Source organism: Petaurus breviceps, unplaced genomic scaffold (genome assembly GCF_028583685.1).
Source record: "Petaurus breviceps papuanus isolate PSGF00001 unplaced genomic scaffold, PetGlider_PUasm1.0 172, whole genome shotgun sequence".
Lineage (NCBI taxonomy): Eukaryota > Metazoa > Chordata > Mammalia > Diprotodontia > Petauridae > Petaurus > Petaurus breviceps.
In genome coordinates this window covers 6,074,317-6,095,238 of record NW_027185755.1, presented here as the reverse complement: position 1 = coordinate 6,095,238, position 20,922 = coordinate 6,074,317, and the positions used below count along the sequence as shown (strand labels likewise).

The 20,922-nt window shown below is 46.1% G+C and overlaps 1 protein-coding gene across 2 annotated transcripts in view; it reads right to left on the bottom strand.

The window, feature by feature from the left end:
• Positions 1 to 2,599: 2,599 nt before the first annotated feature.
• The window catches only part of OLFM2 (olfactomedin 2), a 60,864-nt gene continuing 42,541 nt past the window's right edge, over positions 2,600 to 20,922 (bottom strand). For both annotated transcript variants that reach the window (XM_069083129.1, XM_069083128.1), the window contains exons 2-6: positions 12,805 to 12,954; positions 10,680 to 10,832; positions 10,221 to 10,440; positions 9,856 to 9,962; positions 2,600 to 3,692 (exon numbers count right to left, since the gene is read on the bottom strand). In XM_069083129.1, the coding sequence (XP_068939230.1) occupies positions 3,015 to 3,692; positions 9,856 to 9,962; positions 10,221 to 10,440; positions 10,680 to 10,832; positions 12,805 to 12,954 (1,308 nt within the window). In that variant the 3' untranslated portion in view covers positions 2,600 to 3,014. The remainder of the gene's footprint in view (positions 3,693 to 9,855; positions 9,963 to 10,220; positions 10,441 to 10,679; positions 10,833 to 12,804; positions 12,955 to 20,922) is intronic.

Below are 20,922 nucleotides of genomic sequence, written 5' to 3'. Positions count from 1 at the left end.
ATTATCTCCAAAGGAAGTCCATTCTACTTTGAGAGAGCTCAAATAGAAAATAGAAGTACGTACACACTGAGGGAAAATGGGAAGACAGACATCCTCTTACAACATCTTCAATAAATGGTCTTCCCACTAGTCTGACTGGGGGCCTTCAAGGCCTTGGAGTAAGGAGATTCAGGCAGACTGGAGTGAAGAATCCAAGGAAAGTCCAAGAGGGGGTTGAATATCAAGATCCCATAACCCCTGGCACCCATGACCTGATAAACTAAAATTTAGTGTATGTTATGCTTTGAGAGCTCTAGTTCAACCCACTGCTTAAGACTCTCCTGCAAAGAAAATATAGTACAGGGGAATAGGTACATCCATACATAGGTGGAAAGCTACCTAGGGAAGCAGACTCCCCTGAATTGCAGTGCTATGTCACAAAGAGGTCCCATTTGGTTTTCATGTTTGCCCGATTGTCAACACAGTCAACTTAGCAGTATAAAAGCCAGTTTAGAAATACCAGTCCAGAAACCTACCTTGGGCATATTGTCATCTGTCATGACACTGAGCAACTACCTTCTCCCTTGGGGTATGTGGGACATTCAGGAGGATTAGCACTTCTAGTGTGAGAGCTGCCAAATCCTTTTCAGGACTGCTCATCCTCCTTTGATATCTACCTGATTCACCCAACTCTTACCTGGGGCTCCAAGAAGTTATAGCATGTGAAGCAGCCACACCCTGATAAACCTTCATGGCAGCTGGGCTAAGCCAGGTTGATGGTAACCAAGGGGTCTCAAACCCTTTGGTGAGTTAGGGGGATGTCTAACTCAAGCATGTGAGGATTTCCCCAGCAGAATGGGCAGATGACAACAATGTGTTCCAAAGAACATGAAGGCAGCTTGAAACCAGTGCTGTGGAGTGCTTATAGCTTGGTCAGACATTGAAACTGCCAAGGTCATCCACTGCATCTCAGACCATCACCAATCAGCTTGACTTTTGTCTTGCCACTGGACTTCAGTGACTCAGGAAGAGAGAAATGAAGTTAACAACTTTGTGCAGCTCTGCCTCATTGAAATCCAATTCACCCGTGATGTCATTGGCCCTCTTAGAAAATGAAGGACGAACAGCACTTCCCTTCTTTCTACTTCTTGCTCAGAGCTCAATAATCAAATTAACATTACAAAATTAACATTGTTTCTGGAAAGGCTGTGCCAATTGACAGCCTTCTGGGTCAACTCATCTCACAATCACTGAATCTTCAGATACTCTTTTCCCATATATCTCTCCCATGTAAATGTTATCGCCTCCTAATAGAAGTAAACTAAGGTAAGCTCCTTGAGAGCAGGGATTTTCTTTTACATCTGCCTGGCAGCACTTAATAAATTCCTCCCTCCTTTCCTCCCTCCTCCCTCCCCCCCCCCCCCCCCCCTCCCTCCCTCCCTCCCTCCCCTCCTTCCTTCCTTCCTTCCTTCCTTCCTTCCTTCCTTCTTGACAAACGTTTGTCATGTCTTTATCTGAAGATCTGCAGTGACAGAAACTCTTGGACAACTTCCTTTCATTCAGTGTTCTCATACTAATGATGACCTGGCCTTTCTTTGTTAGTAGCACCAGAATCCTGACTCCTGCCTATCCCTCCTCACACATTCAAACAGCCTTTGTTTGAATCTTGTTGATTTTACATTACAAGATCTTTTTCAGTCATCCTCTTCTCTTCATTCTGTTCCAGAATTTTCCCTGGCTCCTCACTGCACACAGGATAAAGTCCAAACTTCTCAGCCAGGTATTCAAAGCCCTCCCTGTCTGTCCCCTTTACCAGTCTCATTTCCCCCTATATTCCTCTTCCATTCTATCGGAGAAAACTCACAACGGGGCATAGAAAAGGGTGTGTGAATATGGGTGTCTCAAAGCCCCTGACTCCTCTATGGAGAGATCCCTGTTCTTGTCTCTCCCCTTCCTTTCATTTCTCTTTTCTCTTTGTAATGTGGAGGGTAATATCTATTTCTCTCCAAATACATAGTTACCTCTGTTGCATGATAAAACCTTTTTCCTAGAAAGTTCATACTATTGAACTTTTAGACCACAGACTTTTAGGGGGTAGTGAGAACATGAGCAGTCCTGTGGTCAGAGGGCTAGTGGGGGTCAGTGTGGGCAGCATAGGCAGACAGTATGAGCCATAATGGGGCTTCAGGAATGTTTCAGTTGATCTCATTTTCCCTTTAGCTTAGACTGACCTGTGGATAGTTTCCAGATATTGGTTTCCTTCACTTGCAGGGAGTAAAACACAGGGGACACAAGTTTCCATGGATTTGGCTGTGTTCAGTGGGAGGTATAGGAAGATTCCCTCCCTTCCTTCTGTTAAATGCATGACAAAGAATAAGCCCAACAGCCCTGAGCTCCAGGGTGGATCTAACCTAGCTCTGTGCACAGATCCTATCCATCCATCTGTCCCCCAATCCTAGCCTAGCCTTGTGTCATTTCTCCCTCCACACCTACCTTACGCCCAATCATGGGAGGGAATGAAGAGCAAAATAGCCTCTCAAAAGCAGGCCCTGAACGCCACTCTTCTGTAAGAAAATGAAGGCAGACCCCTCACATGGACACAAAAAGCTCCAAACACAGAAAATGTCAAAGTTCCTGTTTATTGAGCCAGAAAGAAAAGCAATAAATAAAAAAAGAAGTAGATTCATGCAGTCAGTCCCTAGGCAGATATCCCTAGGCAGGATGAGACAGGGGATGGTGGGGAGATGGAGACAGAGACAGAGAGAGACAGAGGCCCTAATCTATATCTAAATCCATAGATCCTTGCATAGATATAGAGAGAGCAAGAGAGGCACCCAGAATTACCAAGAAAGAAACAGAGACAGACACAGACATATAGAAAGAGATTGAAATAGGAACAGGCAGACCAAAAGAGAGACTGAAATAGAGACATAGAGATAAACAGATTGAGAGAAAAAGATAGAGACAGATCAAAATAGGAAGACAGCAACAGAGAGAGGCTCCCCTCCCCCACAAGCACCCCCCCAGGCTGGGCCCTAGGGGCCTCCAGCTGTGCTGATGACATGAAAGAGAGTGACATTATACAGCACTTGGTGGCCATTGTTCCAGGTGTAGAGGGCTCGCTCACGAGGGTTATAGTCCAGCATGGAGATGTGGGAGTACTGGTTGTGGAAGGGTACGTCCGTATACTCATAGCTTGATGTGTTGGTGAAGTAAGCGAAGTAGACCTTGGCCCCAGCCAGATGTGAATTGGTCACATAGAGAACACCACAGATCATGAAGGCCTCACCTGCGCTGCGCTTAGGGTAACCTGTGTCCCATGACCGCATGACCTCAAGGGTGTGGGGGTCCAGCCGGCTCACCACGATGTTGCCTGCATTCTGGTTGGTGGTGTAGACAGCCCACAGGCCACTCTCATCCACCATGAGGTCCATGTCAGAGAAGCCACCCCAGGAGTAGGGGAAGGTGTTGTTGTAGCCAGCCCCAGGCAGGCTGCGCTGGACCAGCACTGAGCGTGACCGGAAATGATATTTCACCACCACGTTGCTCTGGTATTTGTTGTAGAAGAGAGAGCCATTGTAGACCACATGGCCTGTGCCTGCCCAGGGTTGTGGTAGCAGATGCTGGATGAAGTTCTGTCCCTTCACAAAGTCACCCAAAGTGCGGAATTCAAGCACCCGCCGTCCCTTGTAGTAGCCATCCATGTACCACACCTAGAGGGGTAGTCACTGGTCAGCTGAGGTGTCCACTGCTCCCTTTCCCCCCCTCTCAAATCATAAGGAAGACCCCAGGTCAACCAGCAAGCACTGTCACCCAGGGCACTAATCACTAGGGATGGCCATTGATGACCAGAAGAGTCATAGGACTACTGATCACTACCAGAATGGCTACTGGTAATGATCAAACACTAGTCACCCAGAGGTCCAGTGGTTACCTGGAATCTAACAGGCCCTAGAGAAGTCAGTAGTTACTAAAAGGGTCACAGTATGGTCACTGGGTAAATCTTCTAAGACCTTCAATTTCTCTTCCTCTTATCATTCTCATTACCCCCAGTTGTAATTAGCCACGGTCTTGGCCTGGCCCATCCCCATTGCAAGGCATACCTCATATCTTTAAGGAAGTCTTTCCTTATTGCAATCACCTGACTCCTTTGACTTTCTTCCCACTGGGTTATTTCTACAGGTGAAGGCAAGAGTGGCCCTTCTGGTCAGTGGGGAAATGCATCACTGTCCCAGTCCTTGGAAATTTTAGAATTATGTAAAAGGTTCAATTCAACAAATAATTCTAAGGTTTTAGTGTAGATAAGGTCCTATGTTCAGCCCCAGGGCTGCTAGGATAGATTTGACCCAGAGTCTCCTCTCAAGGAGCTTAAATTCTAATGGTGGAGGGAGCAGACAAGTGCACAGACAACTTTTATATAAGTGTGGAAAACTGGAGAAAAGGAGAGATCTAGCCGAGAGAGGAGATGGGAAACCGAACATTTGTTACTAAGTAGAATGTGAGGGATGAAGGAAAGGAAAGAATCAAAAATGACTCAGAGGTTTACAGGCCAATGTGATTTAGGATGATGGTGCCATCAACAGAGACAGATAAATTAAACATAGGGGAAGATGATGAAGACAGTGAGATCACTTGCAGCTGGAAGGGGGGAACAGCCAGGAAGACTTCTTGGAGGACATGGCATTTGTGCCTGGACTTCTTTCAACAGAGGTAAATGGTATGAGTGTGGGTGTGGGTGGGAGAGTCCATTCCAGGCATAAGGGATGCTGTCAGCAAATGCAGAGAATTGGGAGAAGGTAGGACAAGAATGGGGGACAGAGAATAGTCCAGTTTTGATGCATCACAGAGTACAGGGGAACAGTGTGAAATGAAGATGGAAGGATAGGCTGGGGCCAGACTCTGGAGGACTTTGAATGCCAGGACTTATTTGGTAAGTAACTGGGAGGTACTGAAGATTTTTGAGTAGAGAAGTGACATTTGTAGCTGTGTGTCAGGAAGCATATGGTGGGTGAAAAGGGAAAGGAGACTGGACACAGGCAGGACAATGAAGAGATTATTACAATAGTGTCAGCAAGAAGGGATAAAGCCCTAACCTAGAGCTGTAGCAGCAGAAGTGGCAAGAAGCAGATAAATGAGATAGCTGCAGTGGATAAAGACAGAGCCAGAAGGGGCCTGAGAAGCCACCTAGTCCAGTTTTATAGATGAAGAAATTTAAGCCCAGGGAGCTTAAGTGACTTACCCAAAGCCTCACAAGTACTACACATCAGAGGCAGAATTTGAATGCACATGCTCTGACCACAGAGCACCATGGGACTCTTCCCCCCTGAACAATATTGAGTCAATAGAATTTGGGAGGGCAGCTAGGTGACCCAGTGAATAGAGCACTGGGCCTGGAGTCAGGAGGACCTGAGTTCAAATCCAGCCTCAGATACGTGACACTTACTAGTCATGTGACCTTGGGCAAGTCACTTAACCTTGATTGCCTTGCCTTCTCCCCTCCAAAAAGCAAAATAAATAAATAAATAGATATAATTTGGGAACAGATTGAATGAGGGGAGGCAGGGTGGGAGCCTTGAAAGGTGAGGAAGATGGAAAACTCGTAAGTGACACCATGGTTTCAAATCTAGGTGACTAAGCATGGTCATGCCATGAACAGAGAGTGAGAAGTTAAGAAGAAAGGAGGAGGAGGATTTTGGTTTTAGATATATTGGATCTGAAAGGTCAGAGGAACATCGAGCTGGAGATTTCTGTCAGACAACTGGAAAAGCTGGACTAGACCTCAAGAGAGGTTAGAGGTAGAAATACAGCTTTGGAAGTGATCAAAATGGAGGCGATCATTGAAGCCACGCCATGCATACCACAGCAATGATGATTTAGACCTGGCAGAGACCTCCGAGTCCACTGAATCCAGGAGTTAGGAACATTTTTTTGTGTCATGGAGCCCTTTGGTGGTCAGTCTGATGTAGTACAAAAACCCCTTCTGAGAATAGTGTTTTTAAATAAGATACACAGTATTACACATAAAACCAACTATATTAAAATACTCATTTAAAAAATAACTTTGTTGGCCCCAGGTTAAGAAATAAAATTCAATGGGGTGGCTAAGTGGTGCAGTGAGTAGAGCACCAGCCCTGGAGTCAGAAGGACCTGACTTCAAATCCAGCCTCAGCCACTTAGCACAAAACTAGTCGTGTGACCTTGGGCAAGTCACTTAACCTCAAATGCCCTACTTTTCCCCCTCCAAAAAGCAAAAACAAAACAGAAATAAAATTCAATCCTTTTGTTTTTCAGTTAAGAAAACTGAGGTTAGGGGTGGAGCCAAGATGGCGGAGTAGAAGCACGGCTCCGGCTTCCACCCTCCCCAATCCATGTAAAAAGGGGACTCTAAACAAACTTTGGAGCTGCAGAACCCACAAAATGACACAGAGAAGCTAACCTCCCGCTGAGGACAGCCCGGCAGGCCGGCAAGAATCGGCCAGCCCAGCGCTCTGGGAGCCAAGCCCAGCACCACTCCGAGGCTTTAGCCCCAGGGCGGGCCTGACCAGCCACCAGCCAGAGGGACTCCAGATCAGCAGCAGCTGTGGCCGTTTCTAGATTTATCAATACATAGATGCGAAGGACAAGGTGAGAAGCCAGTGCAGTCTGGACTTTGGGACCAAGTAAGTGGGAGTGCGTGGCTTTTACCCCCGGGGCTAGAAACTGCTGAGACGCCGGCACAGCCAGCCAGCGCCACGTGGTGGCTTCAGCTCCTGGCCTGCAAAGTGTAGGGGGACCAAGCACCAGTCTGAGGGGTAATCGCTCTTGCTTTAACCTGCTTGGATCTGGATTACAGTCTAGGGTGGAGGTCCTGGGGTGTGTGTCCAGCTTGCCAGAGCGTGTGGAGATCTCAGTGAGGGCACCCATCTAATAGCTCCGGCAGCTGAGAAAACCCCAGTGTTTGGGACGAAAACTCCTCTGTCTGGTGGCAGAGTCCTACTGTGGCAAAAAGCCCAAAAGTCAAATAATTGAGTGGCAAAATGAGCAGGTAAAGGAAACAAAGCAGACAGAAGATTCCAACATTACACTCCTATTTTGGGGATAAGAAGGAGCAAGGCATGGAACAGGAGGAAAACAGTGAAGTCAGAACTCCTGCACCAAAAGCTTCAAAGGAAAATACAAGCTGGTTACAGGCCATAGAGGACCTTAAGATGCAGATAAGAGAAGTGGAGGAAAAATTGGGAAGAGAGATGAGAACAATGCAAGAAAATTATGAAATGAGAGTCAACAGCCTGACTGAAGAAAATAATACCTTAAAAAACAGACTGACTCAAAAGGCAAAGGAGGCTCAAAAAGGCAATGAGGAGAAGAATGCCTTAAAAAGCTGAATTTGCCAGATGGAAAAAGAATCTCAAAAGCTCACTGAGGAGAATCATTGCTTCAGAATTAGATTGGAGCAAATGGAAGCTAATGACTTTATGAGAAATCAAGATGCTGTTAAACAGATCCAAACAAATGAAAGAATAGAAGGCAATGTGAAATATCTCATGGGAAAAACCACTGACCTAGAAAATAGATCCAGGAGAGATAATTTAAAAATTATTGGACTACCTGAAAGCCATGACCAAAGTAAGAACCTAGAAATCATCCTCCAGGAAGTTCTCAAAGAAAACTACCCTGATGTTTTAGAACAAGAGGGCAAAATAGAGGTTGAAAGAATCCACCGATCACCTCCTGAAAAAGATCCCAAAAAGAAAACTCCTAGGAATATTATAGCCAGGTTCTGGAATTCCCAGATTAAGGAGAGAATATTACAAGCAGCCAGGAGGAAACAATTTGAATATTGTGGAAACCCAATCAGGATAACCCAGGATCTGGCAGCTTCTACACTGAGGGATCGAAGGGCTTGGAATGTGATATTCTGGAGGTCAAAGGAGCTGGGATTAAAACCAAGAGTCACCTACCCAGCAAAACTGAGTATCATGTTTCAGGGGAAAATATGGTCATTCAGTGGAATACAGGACTTTCAAGCATTCTTGCTGAAAAAACCAGAGTTGAATAGAAAATTTGACATTCAGATACAAGAAGCAAGAGAAGCATGAGAAGGTAAACAGGGAAAAGAAATCATAAGGAACTTATCAAAGTTGAACTATTAACATTCCTACATGGAAAAACAATAATTGTAACTTATGAAATTTTTCTCAGTAGTTGAAGGGATTAGAAATATATATATATATGTCTTTATATGAGGGTATGCGGGCATATGAATACATATGTGAATGTGTGTATATACGTTTACAGGTATACATAGATAGAGGGCACAGGACCAATTTAACAGGAAAGGATGATACTTAAAAGGTAAAATTAAGAGGTGAGAGGAATATAATGAGAGGAGATGGGGAGAGACAGATTGGGGCAAACTATCTCATACAGAAGAGGCAAGGGAAAATGGTTACAATGGAGGGGAAGAATAGGAAGGCAAAAGGGAATGGGTCAACCTTATTCCTATTGAATCTGGCTTGAGGAGGGAGGGAAATACACACTAAATAGGGGATCTCACCCTACAGGAGAATGGGGGGGAAGGGGATAAGAGGGGGGATGATGGAAGGGAGGGCAGGCTGGGGGGGAGGGAAGTTGGAAGCACCCACTTTTGAAAAGGAACAGGATCAAAGTAGAGAATAGAACAAGTGGGAGGTGGGATAGGAGGGAGGGAAATATAGTCAGTCTTTTACAATATATCTACTATGTTATTGTTTTGCATTAGCTGCACATGTACAACCTATACTGAACTGCTTGTCTCCCCAGTGGGGGTGGGTGGCAGGGAGGGGGAAGGGAATGAATCTGGAATTGAAAGTTTTAAAATCAAATATTCAAATATATACATATATATATGTGTGTGTGTATATATATATACTATTATTAATACCATCTTACATGTAATTAAGAAATAAGATATACAGGCACTGAGGCATAGAGATCCACTGGAAAAGTCGAAATGGGTATGGGAGAAAATATGGGAGAGAGCAGATTGGAGGTGGGGATATCCTGTTGGACTGCTGTTTTGGGGGGATGGGTGGGGGAAAAACGGGGAGAAAATTTGTAACTCAAAATCTGGCGGAAACAAATGATGTAAATCAGAAGTTAATAAAGCATTTTAAAAAAAAAAGAAAACTGAGGTTAAATGACTGACTTGCCCCAGATCACAGTCAGTAAGTGATAGAACTGGAGTGGGTGAGATCACTAAGGGAAAGGATAGAGAGGGAGGAGGGAAAAGGGTCAAGCACAGCCTTGGGAGATACCTATATTTAAGAGATGCAAGGAGGATGGGGAGACAGAGAGGGAAGCAGAGAAACATGAAGATAATGGAGAGACATAGAAAGCAGTATCAGGGAAACCAGAGGAGAGGTTATCAGGCAGAAGGGGCCAGCCAGCAGTGGCAAACACTACAAGGAGGTCAAGAAGGAGGAGGACACTAAGAAAAGCCCATGAGATTTGGTGATTAAGAGGTGACTGATGGTGTTGGAGAGAAATGCTATGCAGGAGAGTGGAGACAGCAGAAGCCAGCTTGCAGGAGACTGAAGAGAGACCAAGTGCTTCTGAAGATTGCCTCAGGGGCACCTGAGTCAATTATAAGAGAGAACTAGGGAATTGGGGGTTGGGAGTGATAGGTGGAGGTGGGAAGAAGTAACAGAAATTTCCAAAGACAGGATTATATCTTCCCCTTCAAATCATATCAGGGCCTCCCTGAGGAGGAAGGGCATTTATTCCACCCTCTCCCTTGGACCAGAAAATTGATGGGTCACTTCTGCCACTCAAATCTGGGGCTCCCAATACTGGGCTGTGTCTCCATATAACATCGGGGGCTTTCCAAGGCAGATTGAGTCAGGAAATAGGACTTACACGACTGTCTGCACTAGGGGCCATGGTGTCTGTCATCCAGGATCCAAAACGGGAGCCCATGGCACGGATGGTGATGGGGTTACTGACTCCAGTGAGCTTGCCACAGCCTGGAGAAGGAAGGAGGCATGAGGAATGGAGGTGTTGGGAGATTCTATGTGGGACATATTTGGGAGGGAAGGGTGATGTTCTGGAGATCAGGATGGAGCTACAGGGAAGGGATTGGACGAGGTCCGGGCACACCATCTTGTGCAGTATGGAACTGGTGGGGAGGTGAGGAGGAGGGCGGGGTCACTACAGTATATCCAGCTTCTGGAGCATGGAGCTAGTGAGACAAGCAGGGGTCACGGTTCGGGGTCCAGACATACCCAGCTTCTGTGCACAGGCATGGAGCCGGGCCTCAAGCACCAGCACGCGTTGCTGCAGTTCCTCATAGTCAAAGGCACCCATCTCCTCCTGGATGGCTGCTAGGCTTGCCGATAGGTTCCTCACCTCTTCTCGCAAGCGTACAATTGTCCGTGTGTCTGCCTTGTACTGCTCCAATACTGAGCTCAGGGGTAGCAGCTCAGTCATCCTGTCCTTCAGCTCCTGGTGAGTGGGTCCTGTCACCTGATCCAATGCCAATCCAACCTCTCCCCTGCCCAGTCCCTTTGCCCCTTTTTGTATCCCCAGTACTTGGCTGACTCGGCACGCTGACACATAGTAGGCACTTAATACTGATTGATTGACCCAAATATGACCCCTTACAAACCTCTGGCCTCAGATTGAATCATGCCATGCTTCCAGCCCCATCCCCAGTTCCCTGTCTTTGACCCTAGGGCTCCCACCTGGAAACTCTTGGCTGACAAGCTGCGAGCCCCATCAGCTGCCCGGAGCCTTGAGTCCAAGCTGCGCATGAGGGACTCTGTATTCCTCACATACTGTAGGTCACGAAATGTCCGTAGTTCAAGGACTTCCATGGACTGGGAGACATTTTGGACCTGGAGGCAGGAGCAAGTAGGAAGACATTCTCAAGGTAAGATCACCACCCTCTGCTTGGTCTGTCAAACCACCAATTTTTTTCCTGCCACCTAGCCCTAGCCAGACCAGATGTGCCCCAAATGGGTGACACTTCTCTTTAACTCCTGCCCCCTCTCCCCAGGGCTAGGATACTTCCAAGACTGCAAGTGTCTCCCCTTACCAATGGCCTTGCTGACTCCTCTCCCTGGGGCTAGCCCATCCCTGAGCAGGGCTTTCTGCTAACTCCCCACCCTCGTCAGAATCAGGATGCCCCCGAGCTTTCCATTGCCTCCCTCTGACCTCTTTTTGGAGCTCCAGGATGCTTCAGAGGCAGCCAGCACCAGACTTCTGAGTGAAGCAGCAGGATGCCATGAATGGCTGGGTTTGAATCCAGCCCCTGATCCTTCTTAACTTTACAATCATGGGCAATTCACTTCCTTCTATAAACCTCAGCTTCCTCATCTAGCAAATGACTGCAAATAATACTTTTATTATTTAGAGTACCTTGCAGTGTTGAGTCCCAATGGGAAAAAATATGTAAAGTGCTTTGACAACTTTAAAGGGTGATAGAGATCAATTATTATTTATCTGACCACTGAAACTGCTGATTCTTCTCCCCAAACCTCAACACACTCTAGGCAGTTGGAGCCTCTGTTTGTCTCTTTTCCCTAGAGGGAGGGAAACCCTCAAGCATGGCTTCTTAACTGCTGACCCCTCTTCCTGGGTTAAAGATCTCCTAAGTGAGGCATTGGGATCATTGAACATTAAGAAAACCACAGGAGACGCTCCCAGGGAGACCCTGGTGCTGAGAGGCCTTTAGGGAAAGGACCATCTTTGTTTCCAATCACTGTAGAGGGGTCATGGAGACAACAAAGCTGGCCAAGAGGGGCTCCTCACCTTTCCAGAGGACCCATTGGCTGCCCAAACTCTCTCCATCTTGCTGGGGCCACCTGGAGCCCCCTTCTTCTCCAGGAAGCCTACCCCATTGCTCTAGTTCCCATCCCTTCCCCTCCTCTCAGCTCCTGTGACACAGGACTAAACACCCTTTTAGTTCAACCTCATTACTTTTCTAAATAAGGAAATGGAGACTGGAGAGGCCCCAAATCATGTGTCTATTCAGAGCCAGAGCCTAGCCTCAAAGTCAGGTCTTCTGCTTCCAAAGCCAGCACTCTTTCCATGATACCAGACTGATATGCCTGTAGGCAGATCTACTCTCATCCCCCAAGGAAGGGTCTCACTGGGCAGAGACTCAGTCATCATAATCATTGACCCAGAACTGGACTTATGGTCAAAGGACATGTAGTTCAACCCCTTCATTTTACAAATGAAGAAACTGAAGCTTGGATTTAAGTGACTTGCTTGAGAACATATAGGAAATAAGTATCAAAGGTGGGATTTTGAACCAGGATCTCTGATTCCAGAGGCAGTTTTTTCCACTGAGTCAACAATGACAGATCAACAGAATAGAATCAGAGAACTCAGGTTTGAGGGTCTGGGTGGGTGTGATTCTGTCTTGAGGGCTCTGAACATTCTCTCTGGGAGTCTTTATCCTCAGCCTTCTGGAGACTGATTGAGCCTCAGTTTCTCTATCTGTAAAATCAGAAGATTGGATTAGCTGATCTCTAAAGTTCCTTTCTGCTCTTAAACTTTATTAAACCTATGAATCTTAGAGTCAGAACCCAATGGGGGCAATGAGACTTCTTAGGATTCAAGAGACTAAACATAGATTGAATAAAGCTGGGTTCCTTAGCCTGATAAGTAAAGGGGGCCATGAGGGCTTATTGAGGAGTCTTTGGGGGTGTGTGTGTGTGTGTGTGTGTGTGTGTGTGTGTGTGTGTGTGTGTGTGTGTGTGTGTCTGTGGTCCTGTAGGGGAGAAACAAAGAAGGTTCTAAGAAAACAGATTGGTCAAGTTGGAGTCTCCTTTCTTCTGCCCTCTTTCTCCTCCCATGTACCTTCTCCATGAGCTGCCTCAGCTCCCTGCTCCGGCCATCACGGGAACAGCTGTTCTGCACAGGGATGACGGCTGTGCACACACACTTCCCATCCGGAGCCTGGGCCGAGGTGTAGAGCTGCCAGCCATCCTCGGGACTTTGGAACAGCGTCTGCAGAGGAAGAGGGACACTTAGGAGATAAAGAAGTGCCTCCCCCTCCCACATTACCACAGACAGAAGAGAGGGAGATGGAATCCTCTACTGGGGCCATCCAGAGCTCTGAAATTCAGGACTGGCTCCCATAATGCCTGTCTGGCCAACTGATTCTTGGTCCCCATTTCTGCATTAATCCAACTTAAGGAGTGCCCCTTGTTCAGTCAAACCTGCAGTTAGACTAGCTTCTGCTGTTAAACACTCTACCCTTGTCTGGTCTGTGTTCTCTGAGCCCTGGGCCTTTCCTGCTTTGAGCAGGGAAGAACCAACCCTGGGGGCTGAGAACATAGGGTTCCCTATCCCCCTGTCGTTTGCTCTTACCCAAGCTCTAGCCCTCAATTTCAGAAAGGGGTGTGTGTGTGTGTGTGTGTGTGTTGTGTGTGTGTGCATGTGTGAGAGACAGAGACAGACAGAGAGAAGTGGCATCCCTGGCCAGAGCCTTCATCCAGAGAGTAAAAGGATGAGACTTAACTTGGCATTCAAAGCCTCTATGCTACAGGTCTACTTTCCAGACTTATGGCCCCCAGTCCATAGACCCTCTGGCTACTACATGGTCCTGTTTGAAATGCTCTCCAGAGTACTATTAAGTATCTGGTCCAACTCTTGCCTAAACAGGAATCCTCTCTATAGCCCTGCTCACAGGTGGCATGGGAGGGAGCCTTTATTCGAACACCTCCAGTCCCCCAGGAAGAGGGATCCATTACCGCCCGAGGCAGTCCCATTTTACTTTTAGACGCTCTCACTCTTAGGAAGTTTGTCCTAACCTCTTCAGCTGCTCAGTATTTCACTGCACCTCCATCTGCTTTCTCTGCCTCTTATACCCCTTGCTCATAATTCTGCCCTCTGGGGCAAAGTAAACCAAGTTTAATCCTGTCTCACAAGGCAACTCTTCAAATTCCTGGACTCACTGTTATGTTCCCCCTTGGTCTATCTGCAGGTCCTCTGACCAATCATCATCTGCCATGGGACCCAGGCCCTTTACCATCTTGCTCACCTCCTTCTCCAGTCTGTCAGTCTCTTCCCTGAAAGGTGGCAGCTAGAATGGGATACAGCACTCACGTGGTTGTGATCAGGAAGCTGGCAGGGATACTGTCCCCTTTCTGGGTAGAAATTCTACTCCTGTTAATGCAGTCCAAGCAGACATTTGACTGCCAGGTCACACTGCTATCTAATACTGAGATTTTGGTCCCCCAAACCCCCTGCCCTCCTTTTTGGAAAAGATTGTTGTGTCCCGATGCCTTCTTTACCCCATACTTGCCCAGGTGACTTTGGAAGCCTTGTTATTTATGTGGTGTACTGAAAAGAGCCCTGGACTTGGGATTGGGAACATCCTGCTTAAGGTAATAGCACTTCAAGGTTTGCAAAACATATTACAAATATTATCTCATTTGAACCTCAAACCAAGCCAGGGAGGTAGGTGTCATTACTATCCTTATTTAACAGATGAGGAAACTGAGGCTGACAGGGTAACTCAGGGGTTAGAGTGCTGGGCCTGGAATCAGGAAGACCTGAATTCAAATCTAGCCTCAGACACTTACTAGCTGTGTGACTCTGGGCAAGTCACTTAACTTCTGTTTGCGTCCGTCTCTTTATATGTAAAAAAGGGATAATAACAGCACCTACCTTCCAGGGTTGTTGTGAGGATCAAATGAGATATCTGTAAAGTACTTAGAACAATGCTGGACACATATGTAAATGCTAGCTATTATTATTATCTATTGTGCCACTTAGCTGCCTCTGGCTACTTCTCAGACTTACTGGCTGTATAACCCTGGGTCAGTCACCTTTCTATCTGCCTCAGTTTCCTCATCTGTAAAGCAATAATAATGACGGGAGCACTTCCAGGACTGGAGTAAAGGTCAAAAGACATAATGTATGAAGTATTTTTGCAAACACTAAGTACTATATTAATGTCAGTGGTGAGTAACCCTACTCAATTTCAGTTCATCAGGTTTGACCCATTGATCCAATTAGAGGATCTTCACCTCAGTCCTATGAATTTTTTTTAATGTGATAGCTATATTTCAATAAATTTGGTTTCCTTTGTAGTCCTCTGCATTTTATTTTATGCATTTAAAAACTTTATTCTGAAAAACAGTTCCTAGGCATTACCAGACTGCCTGAGAGGCCTAAATTTTCTCTGATCTCTATAGATCCAAATTCTACCTGTCTTTTAAGGCCTAGTCCAACAACCACTTTCATCTGGAAGCCTGCTCTGAGCAGTCACTGACTTTGAACCCTGTTGTCCTTCAGGTTCATACCCCTCATCTGGCCCAGATCATGCCCAGACTTATTTTCACTTAATAATCCAACAGACATTGATTGATGGATGCCTGATGTGCGTGGGCTCCATGTTAGGTAGTGGATAGGGAGGCAGATGCATCAGGCATAGCTCTGGCTGGAGGGGTGCTCTCTAGTAGGAAAGAGAAAACTACCACAGAGTAGATCAGGATTTGAGAGGGGTGGACTGAAGGAGGAAGGGATACAGGGGGAGAAAGAAACCCAGAAACCCAGATCTAGAGAAGGGAGCACATGTGTACATACAGAAAGGGTTAGACCCAGATATAGACAAGGAAGTACACAGAGACAGATGTGGAGATCCAAGAAGAAAAGACACAAAGGCAGATGGAAACAGAAACACAGACACAGAGGGAAAAAGAGAGGAAGACAGAGTTAAAGACACAGAGCAAGACAACATATAGCAGGAGACAGGCCTGGATATACAAGGCCCACGGAGGGGCAGACCCAGAATCACAGACAAGGCAGGCAAAGAGACTAAGCCTCTTAATTCTCAGCCAGTACAGATGTGGACCTAGTGGAATCTGTTGGAACCCAGGCATGCACTTTACTCAGCCTAATTTCCAGGACTTGGGTCTTGCTGTAAATACTGTTTTAGAGGTTCTATGGCAAATGTGCCTATAATGCAAAGGGTCCCCAAGTCACAGCCTCTCTGAGAACGGCCCTCCAATTCACTTCATACCTAAAAAAGAACTCTCCAGGAGACACCTGACAAGGGATCATTCAGCCTTTATTTGAAGACTTTCAGAGGTGGGGAGCTCATTACCTCTGCACTCAGCTCATTCTGCTTTTGGATAGCTCTAATTATTAGGAAGTATAAAGTCTACATATGTGTCTTTTTCATCTTGTACCCACTGTTCCTAGTTCTACCCTCTGGGGCTGAGTAGAAAAAGAATAATTCCTCTTACATGTGACAGCCCTTCAAACATTTGAAGAGAGCTATCAGGTTTCCCCTCCACACTTTCTTCTCCAAGCTAAACCCTCCTGGTTTCTTCAAATGGTCCAAATCTGGCAGCAACTCAAGACCCCTTACCATCCTGGGCACCCTCCTCTGGAAGTTTTTTATCTTATTATAATCAGTGTCTTAGACCTAAAACTACAGAGGTGGCCTGATCCACTTAGGCTCCAGAGTGGATAATCATCCTTTCTCGGGCTGGAGTTGATAAGGCTGGATTTTCATGGACTAAGTTTTCTTCTTTCAAATCTGCAGCAGGTAGGAGTCTGGCCAGGAAATCAGGCTCCCTTGTCAGGGAAGACCCCAGGGGCTACTCAGTGCTTTCAGTGATAGATATTGGATGAGACTCCCCCAAAGGCTGTTCTGTTCAGGGCTCACACCTAGTACAAACGGAAGCTCCAATGGGGGGGGGGAGCGGGGAAATCAACTCCTTTTCAAGGGATTTATTCTGCTCACGACTATCAGTGCAGATCCTTCTACCTCCCTCCCACGCTGCCTCCCTCCCACGCTCTCTCCACCCCCAGAGTCTAGAGAAGGCCAGGGGAACTAGAGCTATTAACACTGAGCTTCCCTCTGCCCAGGAAAGGGGGGGTGGCAGGGAGAAGGGTGAGGAAGGGGAGGAAGAAGAGAAGAGGGGAGAAATGAAAGAGAAGGAGACAATAATAGAGAGAAGGGAGAAAGGGTAAGAAAGGGATGGAGAAATGAAGAGAGGAATAAAAGGGGAGAAGGTAGGAGAGATGAAAGCAATTAGGGGGAACAGAAAAGGGACCCCCTCTGACTCCTAGCCTGGGTCTAAGTTGTAGCCCCTTATTAGAATCTTAGAACCATAGAAAGCCAGAGGCAACAGCTCCCATCTTAGTTCATCCTCCTCAGTTTACATATGGAAAAGCTGAAGCCCAGAGAGGGAAAGGAACTTGTCCAGGGTCACACAGCACATCAATCAAATGATACCTCCTCCATGAAGCCTTTCTTTAGCTAGCAAAATTCACTGCCTCCTCCAAATGTCCATAGAAACTTGGTTCACATGTTGTAATGGAAATGTAAATTTTAAAGATCTTCCCTGCCCCTAGGCTAAAGCGCACCTGGAGCCTGGGGTGGGAGGCTTGTTTTTCAGTAGATACTTCTTGATTGGCCAGTGAGTCAATAAGGTTGTTACATTCTCTGAGCCAGGAGAAGGCTATATAAGCCCTGATGTGTAGCTTTGTTTTGGGGGCTCACTTTGAGAAGTGTTCTGTGATTTGATGTGGATTCTGGGAAGCCGTTGTCCAGGGCCCCCCCGGCTTTGAAAAACCCAGATGTGGAAACCTAGATGTTGACTGGGTATGGATGTAATGGTTGGACAGTTTGGAAATCTGTCTACTTGATCTGTTTCTGTCTTGATAATTCTGTCTGTATATTCTGAAGTTCGGGGTGCTGACCTTTTTCCCCTGAACGAGGTAAATGATACATATCTGACTGATTAAAGTAAGCTTGTTAACCCATTTTGAGTTGCTTTCCTTTATCAAAGCAGATCCAAGAACCTGTGGTGGCAGCAAACCCTGAGGACGCTTGGGGTGCTTGCTGCTACACATGTCTGTGCAGAAACTCTTGTGGCAGCTAGGTGGTGAAGTAGATGGCATCCTGGAGTCAGGAGGACCTCAGTTCAAATCCAATCCCAGTCATTTACTAGCTGTGTGACCCTGGGCAAGTCACAACCCAGATTGCCTCAGGGGGAAAAAAAAGAATCTTTCCTCATATAGTGCTTATTTGTATCTCATCTCCTAAAGACATTGAGTTCTGTAATAGTAGGAAATAGGACTTCTTTCCCATCTTTGTCTCTCCCACACAGCCCAGCACCAAACGCTGAGGAGCTCCAGTGTTTGCTGAATGACTGTACAGAAGGTGAGGCCTTACATTTGTTTTGTTTAAGGAAAACACCAAGCAAGCATCTTCAGAGGAAATCTCTCCCCTTTCTCCTCTCCTCTTTTTCCTTTTTAGAAAGTTCAGGGTTCAAAAATTACAATTAACTTTTTTTTCTTCCTTTTTTTTTTTCTAGTGTGAGTTGAACTTTTTTAGTTCCCTTTGAAGCAAACAATTGCTTTTTCCAATTAACATCTAAAATAGTCAATGGCAAACACAGAGGCAGAATTTAAATTGCAAGGATGAAAGGCTTTCTTTTCTGTCTTTAAACAGATCCATGAGTCCCCTGTACCCTGCATCTTGCAGGGACTGTCCATCAGTTTCCTCACTGGCAAATATGATTTATTAAACATTCATGCTAAGCAATAAAGTAAGGAGCCCTTTTAGGTGCCTGTGTGTGCCTGAAGCTCCTCTCTAATGCAAAGCCAGCTAGAGAACAACTCAGTTGGAAGAAAGCAGGGAAGTTGAGGAAGCCTTGGGGCTGGCTGGTCCAGGCCAAAGCCAACACACCAGTGTTTGGGGGTGTGGTTTGAGGACCTGATTTTGACTAGCTGTGTAACCTAGGAGAAATTACTTCCCTCTCTGGGCCTCAGTTTCCTCAGTAAAATGAAAAAGTAGAATGAGTCAGAGTTTCCTTCTTGCTCTTTACTCTGTAGTTAGTTCTGGTGGGTGCAAAAGTGGTCCATGGGGCCCAGTGAACTCTGTTGAAATGGCTACACTTCTCCCATCATCATTTCAGGCAAGGATTTTCCAAAGACTTTCACAGGGACAGCAGCACTTAACCGGCCTAATCAATCCCCCTCATAATTTCTGGATCATCTGATTCTCTTAGAAAAGATGAACCTGCTCTCTGTAATGCCTCTTTCCAGCTCCCATTTTGGTTAAAACATCTTATCTCTATCCAGACTACTTCATTTCATAAGCCTTTATCAAGTACCTCCTAAAAGCCAGGCACCAAACTAGAATGAGACAAAACACAAACAGTTCCTCCCCTCAAGTGGCTTATATTTTGATATAGGAAAGTCATGTAGACATAAAACTTTAGGGTTGAAAGGGAACTCAGATGGGGCGGCTAGGTGGAGCACTGAATAGAGCACAGGCCCCCGAGTCAGGAAGACCTGAGTTCAAATATAACCTCAGACACTTAACACTTACTAACTATGTGACCTTGGGCAAGTCACTTAACCCCAGTTGTCCTGCCTTCCCCCTCCAAAAAGAAAAAAAAAAGATAACATTTGTTAAAAAAAAAAAACCTTTTGGGGGTGGCTAAGTGGCGCAGTAAGTAGAGCACCAGCCCTGGAGTCAGGAGGACCTGAGTTCAAATCCGGCCTCAGACACTTAACACAAAAACTAGCCATGTGACCTTGGGCAAGTCACTTAACCCCAATTGCCCTCCAAAAAGTAAAAAAAAAAAGAAAGGAAACTCAGAGGTCGTCAGGTCCAAGCATTTTGCAGATGAGAACCTGAGGCCCAGAGAGGGGAAGAAGCCTAAGGTAACCCAGGTAGTAAGTGGCAGCCAGGATTTGAAACCACATTCTCTGAACCCAACTCCAGCTAGTTTTCTACCATACTACACTGATGATGTCTTAGTCATCTAAATCCTGGGAAGTAAATACAGTATATGATATACACACATATGTATGTATGTATACAATGTGTATATAAACACACACATATATATACGTATGAATGTTTATGTATACACATATATACACACATATACATATATATGTAAATAAAAATTAGGGGATGCTAGAAAGTACTACCATCTAAGGGGAATCCCTCTGTGTGTTCTTAGCGCTTCTGGGGGGTACAGCCAAGCCCATGGAAGTACCACACAGGTGTATCCTCTAAGACAATGCACAGGAAAATATGTACCTTTTATCTCTTTTAATTAACCAAGGCTGTTCAGAATCAGTGTGGCTGGGTGTTCCATGGTGAGCACAGATCAGGCTCTCCCCACAAAGGAGCTGGCCTCCCTCAGAGTTTCACAGATTACCCTTGGCAGCTCAGGAGAAATGATTTCCTGCTCACATCATACATGTCTCCCTGCAGCCACATTTTCCTTTTTGCCTTACCAATCAGTTTTGGGTTCCCGGGAATTATGCTAAGGTAATGGCCACTAATGCTCCCTTTTTTGCCCCACCTCACTCATTCCAACACTCTGGGCACTACCTTTGGGGATAGCTGTATTCCCAACTCTGCCTGTTGAAATGTTACTTATCCCAATGCTACTTCCTTCAATGAAGCCTTTCCCAATTCTCCTCAAGGCACTGCTCCTTATGTTTTTAATTCTTCAGGGATCACCTAGTCCAACTCTCTTCCTCCCCCTTTAAAAATGTGGAAACTTGTGCCAAAAGGGAGAAAGTGACCCAAGTCACAGGGTTAGGGAGTACCAGTGGGTTTTAAACACAAATCTAATTCCAAATCCTCACCTCGTCCACTGTGTTCCCTCCCCCAAAGCTGCCTCCTGCCTCAGGGGGCCCTTTGCCTTTTTACGACTTCTCATTATGTCTTGTACCAGTTATGTCTGTCTTACGGCTCCCGCTAGACTACAGGTCTCTGATACCACAGACTGTGTCACTCAGCACAGAACAGGGCACACAGATGGCCTTGGCAAGTGTGTGTTGAATTGATATGCTTGCCTTAAGAGACCAAACTGCCATAGGCTGAGGGAATGATGGCTTCACCTTGCCTATTACAGGGGAAATGCAGCCTGATAGGTGAGCTGAAAGGGCCTTTTAAAAAAAACAGAGTCCTTCCCATCTGTCCAG